Below are 20,864 nucleotides of genomic sequence, written 5' to 3'. Positions count from 1 at the left end.
GTATAAAAAAATCAACACATGGTACCCCACATATGCATGAATATATCCAAGATCTATGTGCATCTGACTTAATAAAATAAAATAAAAAAAAGAAGGAGGTTATGTTTTGAGGAAGATAAAGATCAGGGACCACTTCTTTCCTGAAGGTTTTTCAAGTAACTCTAATCAACACTGATGTCTGCTCCTCAACTACATTAGCATGTATTGGTTGTAGTAAATTTAACTTTTTATTATATCATATTTTTTTCTAATTATTTCAGAAGGGTAATCCTTGCTTTAGAGAAAAAAAAATGTTGACTGATCAATGTGTTTAATTTTTTTTTAATTTGTCCTAGTGTAGTACTTTTACCTATCCATCGATACAGATGTGTGCCTGTACACACCCACACGCAGGCATGCACTGGCACTTTGGTTAAATAAATAAATCCATTCGTAACAGAGGAATCAAAGTGGTAAAGAAATCTTACAATTTAATGAATTTTTTGTTTAGATATAGTCATTATTTCAGGTAGATACTTTCTCTGAGTACACTGTGAAAATTAGCCTTGATATTCAGTAATTCTTATTCAAGTTGTAAACTAGAACTCAAACATGGCTAGACGACTAACATTGTTGTATTACAAACAACCAAGGTGAAATCATATCATCCCTTTATCAGTATAAGTAATTAAAGAAAAGTCAGTTTAATATTATATAATAATCATATACAAGAAAGAAAAATCTTGATGAATTGGAAAATGGTTTTCTCCACATTCCTATCAAATCTAGCATATCACTTCTATACGCAAACAGTTGGTATCACCTGACATACCCCAAATTAAAATCCTGGACTATGTGGTCGCATGTCCTAGCCCCAGAATAATTTCAGATCCCACTTTTCCTATTAATTTCTATACTCAGGGCCTCCACTAGCCCAGATTATGCCCCTTGATAAAATAAAAAGAAGTGCAAAGCTTCTGAAAGCTTATGGAGTAAGCAGAGAACACCTTCATGAAAATTCAAGGAAAATGACCTACTTCTGAATAGAAGCAGGACAACCGAAGGTCCATTGGTGAGTGGAGCTTGGTCCGGATTTCAGCCAGCTGGTACTCTCGTCTGGGTACCCTTTGTGCAGGGAAAAACCTGCAAAATCTTATCCAGTCTACCTCTTTAATTTCCAGAAACTCTAATTACTCAGAATTCTTCTAATTTTACGCCCTCCTTCTTTATTTGTATTTTCTGTGTTTTTGGTGAAGCCTTTGCTGATTCCACAGCCTGATACCTGCACGCAAACGATCAGTCATGACCTCTTCCATGTTACCTTTGTACCTTCACAGTTTTTAATTGTGTCAATTATACTGTGTTAGCCTTGTATTTACACAACTGCCTTCCTTACTAGCTATGGAATCTTAATGAGAAGTTTCTGGTTTTAATTCACGTTTCTAAACCTGGTAATTAGTGCTATCTGTAAGGGCACTATATTTTAATTTTTATTAAAGAAATGAATGAATGAATCTAAGGCATGCGTGACTTCTTAGACAGATGGAGGTAGGTGGATGAACATATTAATGGCTAAATAAAACCCTTTTCTAATTACCTGAAACACCCTATTTCCATAGTCATCTGTTTAGAGTCTCTTATTAGATTTCTGTTCAGATCTCCCATTTTCTAATATTTCTTTTTCTGATTTATTTTAACAATCCAAAGAGAATGATCTCTAATAATCACCACCAATAGCGATACAAACAACAAATGTTTGTAGAGCAGCCTCTGTTCTAAGAGCTTTCTATAAATTCCCTCACAGAGCATTCCTCAGGACCCAAGAGATAACAACTCTAATTATTATTGTTTATTAATACATTGCATCTTTACCCCTGAGAAGACCATGTCCCAGAGTGATGAAGTAACTCGCCTAAGATCACATATTTTTAAAGTATTGGAACTGGGTCCGATGTTAGCGCTTTAATTTGGAGACTGAATGTATCCACTGTATTATATTTCTTTTTATTCACTCATTTTTTACCCTCCCAAAGTCAAGTATTTGGTCCAACAGCTGGTACTCAATATGTGTAATTGAGCAAATTAACTAATGAAATTTAAGTGAAGCTCTCTTCAGACAACTATGGGAATTACTGAAGTCCCAACATAATGTCTTTAAGTAATCACATCTCTCTACGAAAAAAAATAAAAAAACATTACACAAAGAAATATTGGAAAGAAAGTCTAAATACTCAATTGCAAAAATCATACACATTAATCCATACTATCATGTGCTTACTAAATCAGTTTCTAAAATGCACTATCTGATGTTACATATTTGCCCAAATGAACAAACGTGAAATTTAAGACAGTGTCATAAAGTTTTCCTTCATGAAGACACTGCAAATATTATAGAAACTTTTCTTAACAAATGCTACATTTGTAAAAAAAACTGTCTTTATTATGTTACTGAACTTATTACATAACAAGTCTATTGGTTTTCTTAATTCCTTAAAATTAATTATCTCACTCCGTATATTTTTTTCTACTTAATAGATGAACATATTCTTTTTTGTGTGTGTGGGTATAGTAATAAATAAGCATGCTCACTGGCTTGTGTAGAGACAGAGCAGTGAGCAGGCTTCAATCAAGAAAAACACTAGGAAGGCCATGTCCCACCCCCCTGGAAGAGGATGAAGAAACAAAAACTGAAGGCCAGGTGGGCCAGGTGAGAGGGGTGGAGTCGGGGAAAGGCCCAGATTCAGAAGAAATCTCGGTACATTGGAAGAAATTCTCAGTGGCATCTCAAGCTAAGAAGTTTGGGCTTTATTTTGGGTGCAAAGAGAAATTATTGAAAAGTTTCAAATGAGGAAATTAAGATCAAACTTGAGTTCTAAAATGGGGACCCTGAATGCATGGTAGGAGCACTGGATTTGACAGGGGAGGACAGTGGAGGCAATTTCAAGAGACCAGAATTAAGGTAATGACAGTGCTAGAGAGAAAAATCTCACGTCGTCAATATGTGCCATTTTAGCCTCATCACTGCTTACAACTTTGCATCTAACACCCTGGCTGGAAGGTGGGAATGCTGATTTTTTTTGTCAGAGATTTTTACCTACCGTCCATCTCTACCCTGTTTTAAAACGTAATTCGGCACTTAGTTTGACAAATTTGAGTCCTTCAGCCAAATCCCAAACTCTTACCGAGTATTAATTCTTTATTATGTATTTCAAAAAATTATTATTCCAAATACTTATTTTTTAAATCACATGCATGTTTTTCTTCATTATACATCAAAAAGGTCTGGTTTTCTCCTTACATGAGTTAAGTGGAAGCTAAGAAAAATGATTGCTCATTTTTTTTTTTTCCCAGTACACATTGATCAGGTTCAGAGAAGTTAAAAGATTAGAAAGATAATTGTGAAATGCTGTGAAACTACAATTATAAAATGTATCTGAGTATTCTTTATGTATCTTAATTCAAAATCTATAAATGGATTAAGTTATACTTAACTCATTTTAAAAAACAATTAAAAACACACCACCCTCCACTGACCAATGTTCAATTTTGTCTTTTCAAATCTCTTTAGCATCTCTGCCCTCTCACCATTTTCACTTTTTGCAAACTGAATTCACACATTCCCTGGGCTTCCTCTGGCCTAACAGAAGAGCCACTTCTCTTATCCCCCCATTCCACGTTCATTTCTTCTAGGAGCTAAAAGGCTGCTTAGTAAGAATCCGGTCAACCAAAAATTGTAACTCCACATAAAAGATAAGCAAACTAAAATAAGAGCAGAAAAATGAATGCATAAAAGAGGCTTTACAGAGATAGAATGGACCAGGTACATAGGACGGGAAAGAATAAAAGAAAGCTTAGACAAACAGCTTGTAAAGACAGCTGCATGAGGAGGTGAAAAGTGTATGCGTGTGTGAATGTGTGTGTACAAGCACCATCAGAAATATTTTTAATTGTGCTTTCAGAAGTATCTCTTATTCTAAGACTCTATCCTTTTCTGCTTTTTTTTTCATGAAACATCCTATTAATTTATGTAAGTAAATGTTATAGTTTCATCTGTTTGAGTGTTTGTTTTGATATTGTTAGTACAGTAAGAAGCAATCAACTCTATACTGATTTCCAAATGAATTTTGAAAACTGTACTGGTCTGAGTAACCTGACATCTGAAGACCACTAACTAAATGGATTTTAACCTGAAAGTCGGAAATGTTAAAATACTGAAGATGGAACCAGTTTGGGAAGTGAATGTGAAGCGTAGAAAAGACATTCACATGAAGATGCTTAGTGAATTTGAAACGTAGGTTTACGTGCATGGAAAGATGTCCAGCAGGCAGCTGGATTATTCAAGAGATGACCTTAGTAGAGACATGCAGGGGTCCTAAAACTTTTTAAACAGGGGGCCAGTTCACTGTCCCTCAGACCACTGGAGGGCCAGATTGCGGGCCCCGGGACGAGTTGGCTGCTAAGCAGGACAGGCAGAGGCGGGAAAAACACCTGGTGGGCCGGATAAATGTCCTAGGAGGGCTGCATGTGGCCTCCGAGCCGTAGTTTGAGGACACCTGGATTAGGGAGTTATGCAGCAGGAGGTGATACTGAGAACCTTGAGAGTACTCAGGAAATAAGAATAGAATAAGAAATAACAGTATACGGTGATAGGTTTGGGAGAAAAAAGCAAAAATTGCCAAAGCAAGAGACTTTCCACTCCAGGCAGCTGTCTTGAGCTGCCTCCTTTGTGTGACTGTCTCTAAGACTGTAAAGACTCATCAAAGCGCTGGGTGGCTGCAATCCTTCAGTCACTGCAGGGAATGCAGCCTGACCCACTCATCAACCTGTCTCCCTTGGGTATCCAGGGTTGTGCCTGTTAAAATTGCATTTCTCTCTCCCCCTTCTTTGCTTAGCCTAGTGCCTTTTGATTTGTAATTTTTAGAGATCTTTTAGCTTTAGATTGGGTATTTCCCCCATTGTTGCTTCTGAAATCACAGCTTTGTATCTATGCAAAACCCGTAAGTTGCTTACACTCACACTTAGAGCCCTCTACTTCTGAGACCTCACACTCTGGCCCAGATCCAGCATCTGAAGCCCCAATATTCAGAGATGACAGGGAGCGGGTGGAAGGAGGAAGTGAATCAAATTTTAAAAAGAGAATGTAACCAGCCCCCATTTATTTATTTTTGTTTTACAGTGATTCCCTCTCAAGACTTCATGAATTTTTTTTTTTTTTTTTTTTTTGCCTGGGCCAGTATCAATAAGAGGTTTTCCAAAATTTTCTTATAGAATTATTATAGTTTCTTGCCTTAAATTTAAGTCTTTTGTCCATTATGAGTTATTTTTTGTGAGTGGTAGGAAATATAGATCCTGTTTCAGTCTTTTACATGCAGCTATCCAGTTTTCCCAGCACCACTTACTGAACAGGGATTCTTTTCCCCAGTGTATGTTGTTATCTGTTTTGTCAAAAAACGGATGAGAGTGTGAGAATGAGTTCATCTCTGGGTTGGTCCTCTGTTCTGATCCAGATGTCTATATCTCTGTTTTTGTGCTGGTACCTTGCTGTTTTAGTTACTATAATCTTGCAGTATAGCTTGAATTCTGTAAGGTGACACCTCTTGCTTTGTTCTTAGTAAGCAAGGTTGTCTTGGCTACTTAGGGCTTCTGTACAGCTAAAGACATAATCAAAAGAGCAAATAGACAACCCACAGAATGGGAAAAAATACTGCATGCTATACATCTGATAAAGGACTGGTAACTAGAATAAGCAAAGAACTAAGGTAAATCAGCAAAAAAGTAGCAATGGCCACATTTAAAAGGGGACAAAAGACATTTGTACAGAAACTTTTCAAATGAAGATATACTAATGGCCAACAAACTCATGAAAAAATGCTCAACATCTCTAACCACTGGGAAAATGCAAATCAAAACCACAATGATATAATCACCTAACTTCAATGAGAATGGCTTATATTAATAAGTCCTCCGAAAAAAGATGCTGGGACGGATACAGAGAGAAAGGATCTCTTACACACTTTTGGTAGGACTGCAAACTAGTACAACCTCTATGGAAAATCATGTGGCGATACCTCAAATAAGTTAAAGTAGACCTACCATTTGACCTAGAAATCACATTTGAACGCCCCCCCCCAAAAAAGACATTTTATAAGGTGGGCATCTGCACTTATATATTTAAGGCAGCACAATTCCCAATTGCAAAGGCATATAAACAACCCAAGTGCCTACCACTACATAAATGGATTAATAAAATGTAGTATTGTCATACCCTGTAGTAATACTCAGCCATAAAAAAAAAAATAGCCATCTACTATGTTTTGTGACAATCTGGATGGATCTGGAGAGAAATGCAAATCAAAACTACTTTGAGATATCATCTAACTCCAGTAAGAATAGCCCACATCACAAAATCCCAAAACCAGAGATGTTGACATGGATGTGGAGAAAAGGGAACACTTCTACACTGCTAGTGGGAATACAAACTAATATGTTCCTTTTTGGAAAGATGTTTGGAGAACACTTAGGGATCTAGAACTAGACCTGCCATTCGATCCTTTAATTCCTCTACTAGATATATCCAGAAGACTAAAAATCACATTATAACAAAGATATATGTACCAGAATGTTTACTGCAGCCCAATTCATAACTGCTAAGTCATGGAAGAAGCCTAAGTGCCCATCGATCCATGAATGGATTAATAAATTGTGGAATATGTACACCATGAAATATTATACAGCCTTAAAGAAAGATGGAGACTTTACCTCTTACATGTTTACATGGATGGAGCTGGAACATATTTTTCTTAGCAAAGTATCTCAAGAATAGAAGAAAAAGTATCCAATGTACTCAGCCTAACTATGAAACCAATTCATAGCTTTCTTATGAAAGCTATAACCCAATTATAGCCCAAGAAGAAGGGGAAAGGGGAGAGGGAGTGGAGGGGAGGGGGGAGGATGGGTGAAGAGAGGGTAATTGGTGCGACTACACTTCTGGTGCATCTTACAAGGGTACATGTAAAATTTACTAGGTGTAGAATATAAATGTCTTAACACAATAACTAAGAAAATGCCATGAAGGCCGTTTTAACCAGTTTGATGAAAATATTTGAAATTGTATATAAAACCAGCATATTGAACCCCATGATCACATTGATGTACAAAGCTATGATTTAATAAAAAAAATAGCCATCTACTATGTTTTTGTGACAATCTGGATGGATCTGGAGACCATTGTTCTATATGAAACATCACAGGAATGAAGAACCAAATGCATGTACTCAATACCAGGTTGGATCTGATCAAACAACACTTAAGTGCATAAATGGAAGTAAATCTCAATGAAAATCAAGCTGGAAGATGGGATAGGAAGGGGTGGGTAAATTTACACTGTTGGGTATGGTGTACACTGGCTGGGTGAGGGGCACACTTATAACCTTGACTCAATTTGTGAAAAAAAAGTATGTACAAGAAACATGTGTAACCCCATAATAGTCTGAAATGAAAATAATAAAATCTATAGAACAACAACAACAACAACAAAAAAGAACCTAAGCATGGAAACACAAAATGCAGAAATATCCGTATCTTAATACAGGACATGGTAGTCCTACAACAATTGCAATACTGGTTGAATCAGTTTATCTAGATATAAAATAAAAATAAAACTCAAAAAAAGTGATGTAATGAGTAGAAGAACAGCAACAATAGACTGCATGGTTGTGGGAAGCAAGCAGAAGAGATTTAAGGACAGATTAAAGACAAAGTAAATTTGTCTTTATCGTGTTGGAAACAAGAGAAAACAAAAGAAGAGAGGCAGAAAGGCTTGGTGTGAGTACAGTTTTTCCTGAAAAGGAAAGAGAGAATAAGGATGTTGTTAACAAGAGCAAACTTTTCCCGAACCATCTTACATTAATGAGGCAATTGGACCTACATTTAGTTAAAGAACAGGAAGAAAAAAGTCAAAAGTAATACTCCTAAGTCCTAATGGTTACGGCTTTTTTCCCCACAAGACCACACAGTCACTGTACCAAGTATGTTCAACTTTACATTTCATCATTTACATTTTGCATTTTGCCTTAAAACAGTTAAAAAAGTACAATTTAAATTTAGAAAAAATTTGTTTATTTCCACTTAGGTACACAGAATTTGGGAAATGGATAGGACCCTATCTGGCTCAAGACCAAGTAGTTTTCTGAACTATGTAAGATCATAATTAATAAATATTCTATCACCCATCATATGGTACAGCATGAGATTTAATAAATATACTATTTATATACTTAATCCATTAAATATTTTTAATATAGCAGGACTAACAACTTCAGGTATTTAGCTGGCACAAACCATAGTGAATTTTCAATCTACTGACAGTTGTCAGTTGTATTATTTAGTCCATATTTTTGAAATTTTATCCAAGTAATATGTATGTGACATATTTCATATATATACTTAGTATGTATCTTATGGAAATGCTAACATAGTGATTATCAAAAGTAAATTAAGAAGTGCTTATCCACTGGAAAAGAATTTACTAAAATTGATGGCAAATACCTACCTGTATATATTTGTGAATGTACCAAGAAGCCTGCTTTCCATCATTCACTGATTCCACTGTAGTGTTAGCCACACCAACAATATCACCACCTGCAAACACCCATGGTTCACTGGTTTGCATAGTTTCTGGATCTACTTCTGGGAGATCCCATCTGTTAAATTTTATAGGGCTCAAGGCTTCTTTCACTGGAAAAAAAAAAACACATGAAAGACAATAGACAATGATTAATCTGTGTATCACATAGCAATAATTTGAAAATTAAGAAAAATTATGATTTAATGATTGTTCTAGGGATTCAAGCAACTGTTTTTAGTGAACCATAGCAATGGAAAGTTAGTAAAAATTTGCAGGTAATACACTCAAAGTATATTGACCTAATCGACTTTCTATACACCACACATGTAGGAATTACATTTTGGCAATGTTTCAGATCTAGCATATATGTCTAAGAAGTGTGGGTCCATGAAGAAGTAAGTACAGTTATTATAATAGAGATAAAATTCATTTCTTAAAACTTTTTCATCCATAGTGGTTATTTTCACAAGTCTATTACTATTCACATGACCTCAAACTTGTTCCTGTATATCACAATTGTAAGTTATATTATGAATTCACATCAATGAATCTCTTTCTTTTACCACAAAATAGCTTATAAACCAAAAGGTAACATAGTCTTTAACACTTTCATCAAATTATTTGAATTATTATTAAGTAATTTAATGAACTCAGTAATATAGTTACATTTAGCCAGCCATCTGTGCTATGTTTATTTTGTTAAAATCAATAAATACAAACATTACCGTTAGTTCCCCTTGTAAATTGGTCTGTAAAATAGTGTCACAATTATTTAATAAATATGCTGCATTCCCTGATTCTAAAGGTGTTATAGGACAAAAAAGAGGCTGGCTTCCTCTAAGAAGAAAAACATCATTTTATCACAAGGACACTTGCACTAGAATTTTTATTGCAGCTCAATTCACAATTGCCAAGACATAGAAACAACCCAAAAGCCCATAAACCCATAAATGGATTAATTAACTGTTGTGTGTGTATATCATGAGATAGTATTTAGCCATACAAAGGATGGAGACTTTACATTTTTTGTATTTACGTAGATGGAGATGAAGCACATTCTTCTTAGTAAAGTATCACAAGAATGAAAAAGCAAGTACCCAATGTACTCAATTCTAATATGAAACCAACAGAAAAACAACTACATGCCCACAGGAGAAAAAAACACAAGTATATTCAAGTGTAGGGGGAAGGAAAGGGGGTAAAGAAAAAGGGGGAAAGGAAGGAGGATTAGTAAGCTTTCACTTAATGGGCACAATGTAAGGGTATAGACCATACCCCCTATATGAAGAGCTCAACTACAACTCAAACTTTACTTAGAAATGCAAACAATGTTCTTTTTTTGCTAATACATTTGAGTTCTCTGTGGATTCTGGTTATTAAGACTTTGTCAGAGATAGAACTTGCAAATATCTTCTCCCATTCTGAGAATGAATGGATTAATAAATTGTGGTACATGTACACTGTGGAATATCACGCAGGCTTAAAAAAGATGGAGGCTTTACCTCTTTTATGTTTACATGGATGGAGTTGGAACATATTCTTCTTAGCAAAGTATCTCAAGAATGGAAGAAAAAGTATCCAGTGTACTCAGCCCTACTGAAAACCAATTTATAAGCACCCACACTTCCATATGAAATGTATAACTCAACTATAGCCCAAGATGAAGGGGAAAGAGGAGGGGGAGGGGAGGCAGGAGTGTGAGTGGAGGGAGGGTAATCAGTGGGCCCACACCTATGGTGCATTTTACAAGGGTACGTGTTAAATCTACTAAGTGTATAATATAAATGTCTTAACACAATAACTATGAAAATGCAGTGAAGGCTATGTTAACCAGTTTGATTAAAGTGTTTCAAATCGTATATAAAACCAGCACATTGTACCCCATAATTGCCTTAATGTACACAGCTATGATTTAACAAAAAAAATGTAAAAAAGAAATGCAAACAATGTAACTTAATCATTTGTACCCTCATATCAATCTGAAAGCAAAAGAAAAAAAAAACTAAAAAAAACTTTGGCTAAAAATATAATCTTGACATTTAAAAGAAAGAAAACAATATAAATTAGAGAACGTACTGAGTAAGAGAAAAATGAAGACAAATAGACAAGACCCTATTTGATGGAGGAAACTTAGCCAGAATTTAGGGTTAAATGTCCTCTCCACATATCTGGGTCATGATTTTTATGCACACCATCTCAGACAATCAAACTAAGGGACCTATATTATTCTTTACTCCAACTCATTGCAACTTAAGTTAAAGGAGGAGAGCTAAGATGATTCTGAAACAGAAAAGTTGGTTATTGAATTAATTAACAAGTCAAGTATAAAATAAAATGGGCAAATGCAGGGCAGCGCCTGTGGCTCAAAGGAGCAGGGCACCAGCCCGATATGCCAGAGGTGGCGGGCTCAAATCTAGCAAAAACTTTAAAAAAAAGAGAGAGAGAGAGAGAGAGGAAATAGGCAAATGCAAAAAAAAAAAAAATGTTATACTGACACCTAAAACCAATTTCTTGCGAGCAAAATAGGAATAAATAAGTAAATCTTTATATATTTATGTAACTTTCTTAAAGAATATCAGAATTGTAGAAAATTATTCAGAGATGACTGTTGATCGTTTTTTCCCCAGAAGACTATAGGTTCCACGAGAACAGGAATGTGCCTATGCTGCTCACTCCTGTACTACACAGTGTAGTATAGTTCTCAGAGCACAGACGATTCTCAACTGGACTGATGGATAAATGAATAAATGAGTAGATGGGTCAATGCTATCATCTATATCAGGTTTTGATCTCATACTCTTCTATAGTTTGCATTTGCCACCTTACATCAAGAGTAAAGTTAAGGGCCAGGCACAGTGGCTCACACCTGTAATCCTAGCACTCTGGGAGGCAGGTGGACTGCCTGAGTTCACAGGTTCGAGACCAGCCTGAGCCAGAGCAAGACCTAGTCTTTAATAAAATAGCCAGGCATTGTGGCAGGCACCTGTAGTCCCAGCTACTTGGCAGGCTGAGGAAACAGAATTGCTTGAGTCCAAGAGCTTGAGGTTGCTGTGAGCTATGGCATCAGAGCACTCTACTGAGGGCAACAAAATGAGACTTTGTCTCAAAAAAAAAAAAAAAAAAGAGTAAAGTTAAATACTCATGTAATTATTTTCAAAGTGGAATGGCATTCTGAGATTTTTCTAATATCGTTGAAGGTCATATGAAAAGAGGCCATTATCATTTGCTTCCCGTTGCATCACAGACCATCACTATCTTCTGGTGACATTTACTTGAGCTGTAAGAAAGTGAATAGTGAGTATGGCTACTCAATTTAACCTATTTTAATAATGTTAACTGGGAACACATCATCATTAAACGGTATATGTAATGAGTTTAATAAATGGAGGCAAGAGTTAGGAGTATTATTCCATAAGAAATGATCTTATTTCTCCAAAATTTGATTCTTTTTTGGTTCACATAGAGATCTGAAATAAACATGATTTTAAGCGTGAAGGAATTCAGAATTATTTCACTGGAAGATCAAAGCCCTTTTATACATTTATCTCACTTTTAATAGGAATATCCTTGAAATGCAGTACAGTTTTCACTCTGAACTTGAGCAAGGTAAGGATTATGCCTTAGTTATTTATCTTAATTCCCACGGCATCTATTGTTGTAAAATACATCATATATACAGTCAGCCTTCCATATCTGTGGTTTATGTATCTGTCAATTTAACCAACTACAGATCAAAACTTTTTTTAAAAAATTGATGGTTGTGCCTGTACTGAACATGCATAAGCTTTTTCCCTGTTATCATTTTTCCCTTAGCAATACAGCATATCATCTATTTACATAGTGTTTTCATTGTATTAGGTATTATAAATAATCTACAGATGACTTAATGTATATGGGAGAATGTGAATAAATTATATGCAAATGATATACCATTTGATAGAAGGGACTTAGGCATCAGGGATTTTGATATCTACTAAGGACCTTGGAACTAATCCCCCATGGATAACAGGAGACAACTGAATTGTGACATTATTAAAGCTTAGGTTTGGGTCCCTCACTTGCACAGGCCTCATTCAAAACTCTGTATTATTACTGAATTTGTAAATATATTTTTCTCAAAGAGGAACTCTCAAACTATATAAACTCTAGGCCTCAATTAACTTGAATCTTTACTTGAGCACTGTGCCTTTATACAGAGGTCCTGAATAAATGCTTGATGAGTCCAACTGAAGTTCATAAGGAATGACCTTTATAGTTTCTTAAGATGAAAAAATGTACCAGTAGGATTCATCTACAATTCCAACATTAACTCAGTCAATATGTAGTCAGGAGATGTTACTTTGAGTTTAAGAAAATAATTTTTGCATTTCTTAAAATAGTTAGCAAAAACACTATAAGACATTCTAGGAGCATTAATCTGTGAATTCAAAAGCACTCTTTTATTCATAGGTATTTCCATTGTATACACAATGTGTTATCATGTGTCCCTAAACATCCCTACATAATAGTGTGTGTATACATATGTGTACACACATATATACATATATATTTTAAGTGTGAAACAAAGTTTATTAAGAAAAGAGTTCATTTTTATTTATTTATTATTTTTTGATACAGAGCTTCAAGCTGTCACCCTGGGTAGAGTGCTGTGACACCACAGCTCACAGCAACCTCCAACTCCTGGGCTTAAGTGATTCTCTTGCCTCAGCTTCCCAAGTAGCTGTGAGCTCCTGCCACAATGTCTGGCTATTTTTTTTTTTTTTGGTTGTAGTTGTCATTGTTGTTTGACAGGTCCAGGCTGGATTTGAACCCACCAGCTCGTGTATGTGTCTGGCACCTTAGGCACTTGAGCTACAGGTGCTTAGCAAAGAAAAGGGTAAGATAAACTCACCATAGGCAATGAATAAGGCCCCATTGTCCTCACAAGAAAAGGCCATATTAGCATGTGTGTGTGTATTTTTTTTAAATTGCAAGTTATTGTGATGGTATAAACAACCAGGTCACAATTTTTGAATTTTTTAGGTAGAGTCCCTCTTGTAATTGTGTCCTACATTCAAAAGGTGTGCCATATCCCCCTACCTTGTGTCCTTTAAGTGGGATCACACCAATTTGTCCCTCTTCTCCCATTCACCCATTCTCCCTGCCCCCAACTTGAATAGAATTAAATTTTTCTCCTTTGTGGCTATGTCTTAGATCATCTACTAGCTTCAAAATAAAAGTTAGAACACTGGATATTTGCTTTTCCATTCTTATTCTACTTTACTAAGAAGAATGTGCTTCAACTCCATCCAGGTTAATATAAAAGATGTAAAGTCACCATATTTTCTTATGGCTGAATAGTACTCCACGGTACACATATACCACAGCTTGTTAATCCATTCCTGAGTTGATGGACATTTAGGTTGTTTCCACATCTTGGTGATTATAAATTGAGCTGCGATAAACATTCTAGCCCAAATATCTTTATGATAAAACAATTTTTTTTTCTTCTGGGTAGATGCCTAGTAGTAGAATCGTAGGGTCAAATGGAAATTCAAATTCTATTTTGAATTATTTGAGGATTCGCTATACTTCTTTCCAAAGAAGCTGTATTAGTTTCCAATCCCACCAACAATGTAAAACTGTCCCCCCACCCCCAATCCATGCTGTCATCTGATACTTTGGGACTTTATGATGTGGGCTAATCTTACACAGGCTGGGTGGTATCTCAAAGTGGTTTTGATTTGCATTTCTCTGAGGATTAGGGATGATAAGTATTTTTTCATGTGTTTGTCAGCCATTTATGTGTATTCCTCGCAGAAGGTTCTGTTCATGTCTCTTTCCCATTAGCAGATGGGACTGTTTGCTCTTTTTTGTTGATTAATTTGAGTTCTCTATAGCTCCTAGTTATCAAGCCTTTGTCAGACTTGTAACATGTAAATATCTTCCCATGCTGAAAGTTGTCTATTTGCTTTAAATGTTGTGTCCTTAGCTGTGCAGATGTTTTTAAATTAAGTTCCACTGGCAAATTTTTATTGTTGTTGCAATTGCCATGGAATTGTTCTTCATAAAATCTTTCCCTAGGCTGACATCCTCAAGAGTTTTTCCCACACTTTCTTATAGGACTTTTATTGTGTCACACTTTGATTTGATTCTTTTATCTATCTTGAACTAATTTTTGTAAGGAGTGAAAGGTATGCATCCGATTTCAGTCTTTTACATATGATTGTCCAGTTCTTCCAGCACCATTATATTGAATAGGGAATCTTTTCCCCAGTGTATGCTATAATTTGAGTTATCAAAGATCAGGTGGCAAGTAGAGACTTGTTTCATCTCTTGGTTTTCTATTTGGTTCCATATATCTATGTGTCTATTTTTGTGCCAATATCATGAAGTTTTGATTACTGTAGACTTGTAATATAACCCAAAGTCTAGTAGAGTGATGCCTCCGGCTTTAATTACTAAAAATATCCTTGGCTATGTGGATTTTTTTCTGGTTCCATACAAAATGAAGATAAATTTTTTCCAGTTCTTCAAAGTATAATATTGATATTTTTATGGGAATTGTATTGAATCTGTAGATTACTTTGGGCAAAGACATTTTAACAATGTTGATTCTTCCCAGCTAAGAGCATGATATGTTCTTCCATTTGTTAATGTCTTCTGATATTTCTTTCCTTGGGGTTTTATAATTCTCTTTGTATAGATCCTTCTTCTCTTTTGTTAAGCATATTCTTAGGTATTTCTTTTTCTTTGAAGCTACTGTGAAAGGAACTATTATCTTGGATTAGGTAACTTTCTTTCTTTCTTTTTTTTTTTTTTTTTTTTTTGAGACAGAGTCTTACTTCGTCATCCTGACAGAGTGCTATAGCATCATAGTTCACAGTAACCTCTAACTCTTGGGCTCATGCAATTCTCTTGCCTCAGCCTCCAGAGTATCTGGGACTATAGGCACCTGCCACAATGCCTACCTATTTTTAGAGATGGGGTCTCACTCTAGCTCAGGCTGGTCTCAAACTTGTGAGCTCAGGTGATCTGCCACCCAAAGTGTGGGGATTACAGGCATGAACCACCATGCCTGCCCTTAATTAGCTTCTTGACTTGGCTGTTATTTGAATATACAAAGGCTACCAATTTGTGGACATTGATTTTAAACCATGAGTTTTTATTGTACTTCCTGATCACTTCCAGAAGTTTTGCAGTTGAGTTTCTGGGGTTCTCTAAGTATAAAATCATATCATCACCAAAGAGCAAGAGTTTGACCTCCTCTGTCCCCATTTGTATCCTGTTTATATCCTTCTCTTATCCAATTGTATTGGCTAGAACTGCCAGCACTGTGTCAAATAGTAGAGGCAATAGTGGATATCCAGTTCTAAGGAAAAAAGCTTTCAGTTTTACTCCAGTCAGGATGATGTCAGATGTGCATTTGCTATAGATGACTTCAATCATTTTAGGAAATGTGCCACCTATGCCAATATTCTTCAGTGTTCTTGTGAGAAAAGAGTGCTGAATTTTACCAAATGCTTTTTCTGCATGTATTGAGTGGATCACATGGTCTTTGTTTTTGTTTCTATTAATACACTGAATTACATTTATGGATTTGCATATTTTAAACCAGCCTTGCATCCCTGGGATGAAGCCTACTTGATCGTGATATATAGCTTTCTTTTAAATGTGTAGCTGTAATCTATTGACTAAGATATTTTTAAGTAGTTTTGTGTCAATATTCATTAGTAAAATTGGTCTGTAGCTTTCCTTTTTAGGAAGGTCCTTTCCTGGTTTTGGTATCAGGGTGATGTTTGCATCATAGAAAGTGTTGGAGAAGCTTCCTTTCTTCTCAATGCTTTGGAATAGTTTCTGCAGTATCAGTACAAGTTCCTCTTTGAAAATGTGATAGACTTCTGGTGTAATGCCATCTGGTCTCGGGCTTTTTTTTGTTGGAAGCTTTTTTATACTTTCTTGGATCTCAGTGCTTGATATTGTTCTGTTGGAAAGCTTTATTTCTTCCTGGTTAAGTCTAGGGTGATAGTATGTTTCCAGATATTGGTCCATTTCCTACACATTGTCAAATTTCTGGGCATAGAGTTTCTTGTAGTATTCAGAGATAATGTTTTGCATCTTAGTGGTATTGGTTGTTATTTCCCCTTTTTTGTTTCTGATATAGGTTATAAGATATTTTTCGTTTCTCTTTCTAGTTCATATGGCCAAAGGTTTATTGATTTTATCTCCTCAAAGAACCAATTTTTGTTTCATTGATTTTTGTGAATGACTTATTTTCAGTTTTATTTATTTCTGATTTAATTTTGGTTATTTTTTTTCTTCTGGTTTTGGGATTGAATTGCTCTTCTTGTCCATTTCCTTAAGATGAATCATTAGTTTACTGATGTGTTCTCATTCTCTTCTTTGGATGTAGGCATCTAATGCAATAAATTTCCCTCTTAGGAATGTTTTTGCAGTATCCCACAGGTTCTAATAACTTGTAGCTTCATTGTTATGTTTGATTAATTTAATAATTACCTATTTTATCTGTTCTTTAACCCAGCTGTAATTCAGCATATGTTTAGTTTCCATGCCCTTGTGTGGGGATGGACATTTTTATTAGAGTTCAGTTCTACTTTTATTGCCTTGTGGTCTGAGAAGATACAAAGCATAATTTCAATTCTTTTAATTTTATTGATGTTTAATTTGTGACCTAAAATAGGATCTATTTTGGAGTATGTCCATGGATTGATGAGAAGAATGTATATTTCTTGGCTTTGGAGCAGTGCGTTCTGTAAATGTCTATGAAGCCCATTTGTTCTAGGATTGCATTTAAGTCCCTGTATCTTTGTTTAGTTTTTGTTTAGATGATCTGCCCAGTTCAACCAGAGGTGTCTTAAAATCCCTAACTGTTAAGGTGTTATAGGATATCATATTGCTCAGACTAATTAATGTCTGTTCCATAAATCTGGGAGAATTTAAGTTGGATGCAAAAATATTTAGAATTGAAATATTCTCTTGATATATTGTTCCCTGGACCAGTATGAAGTGATCATTTTTGTCTTTCTTAATGTTAGTTACTTTAAATCTATTTGCTCTGAAAATAAGATTATAACCCCTCCTCTCTTCTGGTTTCCATTTTCCTAAAATATTGTTTTCTATTCCTTTGCTCTGAGTCTTGTTTCATATTTCAAGGTTAGGTGTGTTTCCTGGAAACAGCATATGAATGCTTTACGCTTTTTTATCCAGTTGGCCAGTCTGTGCCTCTTTAGCGGAGGATTGGAGCCATTAACATTTATTGAGATAATTGATTAGTGTGGTGAATTCATCTTATTTTGTGATGTTCCATTGCTTACTTTTTCCATTATGCCATTGTGGATACTAAGGTTTGTCTTTTAGTTTCTGGGTATTACTTTGCTGGTAGACTGTTGTGTTGTTCAGTGTAGAGAATAGGTCTAAGTATTTCCTGTAAAGATGGTCTTCTTGTGTCAAATTTCTCAATGTTTGGATATCAGTAAAAGACTTGATTTTTCCAACAATTGTGAAGCTTAGTTTAGCAGGACACCAAATTCTGAGCTGAAAGCTGTTTTGTTTACAAAGTTTAAAAGTAGATGACCATTATCTTTTGACTTGGAAAGTTTCAGCTGAAAAGTCTCCTGTCACCCTAATGGATTTGCCCCTATAGGTCAATTGGTGCTTACTTTTGGCTGCTTATAGAATTTTCTCTTTTGCCTTAATTTTGAACAGGTTCATGAAAATGTGTCTTAGAGAAGCTCTGTTTAAGCTGAGATGACCTGGGCGTCAATATCTCTCTAAAAGGAGTGTGTCAGAAACTTTGGTGATACTTGGGAAGTTTTCATTTATGATATCCTCTAGTAGGGCTTCCATTCCTCTGGGACATTCTTCTTTCCCTTTAGGAATACCTATAATTTGTATGTTTGAATGCTTTGGGAAGTCTCATAATTCTCTGAGTGAATATTTTACTTTCTCTCACTTCTTTTCTGCCTCTTTAATTGCCTTGGTTAGCACAAGTTTTATCCTCTAACTCTTGATTCTTTCCTCTTCCTGGTCTAATCTGTTATTGTTACTCTCTAGTACATCTTTAAGTTCCCTGATTGACTCCTTTAACTCTATAGCTCTGCCATATCCTTTCTATATTCTTCATATCTTTCATCCATTTTGAGGTTTTGTTTTTCCACTTTCTTGTCAATGCCCTTTATTGTTTTTGTCATCTATGTTTTAAATTCACTTTCTGTCATTTCCATTAGTTCTTTATAGGTGGACTCCTCTATAGTAGCTATCTCGTCATCCTTTGGGGGTTGCTCTATGCTGATTTTTCATGTTGCCATAATTTTTCTGTTGGTTCCTCCCCATGTGTGTTTTCATCTTATTCACTTTTCTTCTTATTTACTTCTCATTATCTCCTTCACTTTAAATTACCTTTTCTCAGGACTTACGTGTTGCAGTGGCTTTTTGGTATAAGGCCAAAAAGATAAGGGTAAAGAGCAAGAATGTAGAAAGAAAAGAAAAAGATAAAGAGGGGAAAAAAAATAAGGGGAGGTGGAAGGAAAGAACTTAAGAAAAAGAGAGAAAAAGGACAGCAATAGAGAAAAAGAGTGACAGGAGAAATGGTGGTACTTGGTGGGATGCTTTAACCACACACACATCTTTAGGACTTTGGAGGGCTTCCAAGTGGGTCCCATGAGGTTGCTACCAGCCTGGGCAAAAGCAAAACCCCTCTTCTGCCAAATATAGAAAGAAATCAGTGGTATGTCACATTGGGGACATTCCAATAACTTCTTTCCAAAGACCAAAACTAGAAGGACACCCAAGACTATGAGTCTATGGTCTCTTTGAGTTAGATCAATGCTGTGGCCCCACAGCCAGACTAATGCCATTCCCCAGCCCTCAGAAAAGGGAAAAAAAAATTAAAAAGAAAGAACAAATAAAGGGAGCTGAAAAACCATAACAAATATGGAGGATCCCTTGCTATTGAGAAAATAAAAAATGAAAAAATCAAAAGACATAAAAAAAACTAAGTAAAAAACAATGACAAAACAGGAGGAAAAAAGAAAAGAAAAAAACTAGGGGAAAAATTGAAAAAAAGCAGCAAAAATGTAAAAGAATGTTATGCGTGTGTGTGTGTGTGTAGGCTGGATGCCAGGGGCCACTGTGGTGTTATGAGATAGAAGACACATGCTAGATTTACTGTACATGATGGGGGTCAGAAGCCACTCTCTAGCTGCAAAGGAGACTGGATCTTATCTTCCTGACTTCTCTGCCCTCATTCTGGGCCTGCTTGCTTCATCATCATTCAGTTCGCCTGGACTGGAGTTCCAAAGCTCTCACCAGACTTCCCATGAGGCCATCAGATAGTATCTCCTGACAACAAAACAGCCCACCCAGAAGGGCCAGAGCTGGTCAGCTCACTCCAAGGATGGTGCTCAAGCTCAACAGGTGACTCAAAGCCTGCTGTGCACTAAGACCCCACAGACTGTTCCTCCCATGTGTGCAGTTTACCCACAATGGCAGTGCCCTGCCAGCCAGCAGCCACGTTCATGGGAGATCTACTCAACCTAGCATTCAACGCTGACTGCCAGACACTGTTTGTGTCTACTCACTGTTCCAGCAAGCAACACAGTCCACATTCAAATACTGCGAGATGACCCTTTGCTCTTCCCAGACCTCCATGGAAGAAGCCAGCCTCTTCCCATCTCCAAGGTGCCTCTACCAAGCACCTCCCTTCCGCATCAATTTTCCTCAGCTCAGACCTCCTCACTGGTTCCTGAAGTCTCCTGCTGTTCACTGTGCCACCCCCCCTCAATGATGTTTATGTGCTGATTCCCCTAGCCAGAGGTGCCTAAATTCCACTTTCTCCTGTTTCACTATGCATAGCCAGAAAGGAGATCACGGATATTTTTTACAATAATCTTTGTTTCCTTGATATTTGATTCATTTATCATTTGACGTCTTATATCTGAATATCAACTGTTTCAATTATTTTATCATTTATAATACGTATTTGGCCAACCTCACCAAAAATGAAATAATTCTTTGATACTACATTCTAAAATAGAAAAGGCTCTTCTTTCATATTATAAAGTGATCTCAGCTTCCTTTTGAAAACTGTCTATTGAATTTCCCTTTTTTTTTTCTCCTTTTTTAGGGTACTTCAAGTTATAACAAGTAACTAACATGTTACTAATTTCATTCCAGAATCAAAAAGAAGAAACAAGGAAAGATCATGCAGTTGGTTCTAATGTTTTTAACATCAAACAAAATAGAAATTCTATCAATTTTA

At 35.9% G+C, this 20,864-nt stretch overlaps 1 protein-coding gene across 1 annotated transcript in view; it reads right to left on the bottom strand.

The window, feature by feature from the left end:
- DPYD (dihydropyrimidine dehydrogenase) overlaps nt 1-20,864 on the bottom strand; it is an 828,315-nt gene that overhangs the window by 428,429 nt on the left and 379,022 nt on the right. The window contains exon 12 of the mRNA XM_012801700.2: nt 8,531-8,715. Coding sequence (XP_012657154.1) covers nt 8,531-8,715 — 185 coding nt within the window. The remainder of the gene's footprint in view (nt 1-8,530; nt 8,716-20,864) is intronic.

The sequence above is a fragment of the Otolemur garnettii genome, unplaced genomic scaffold (genome assembly GCF_000181295.1).
Source record: "Otolemur garnettii isolate 467f Iridium unplaced genomic scaffold, OtoGar3 scaffold00010, whole genome shotgun sequence".
NCBI classification, from domain to species: Eukaryota; Metazoa; Chordata; class Mammalia; order Primates; family Galagidae; genus Otolemur; species Otolemur garnettii.
This window is presented reverse-complemented; position numbering and strand designations above follow the sequence as displayed.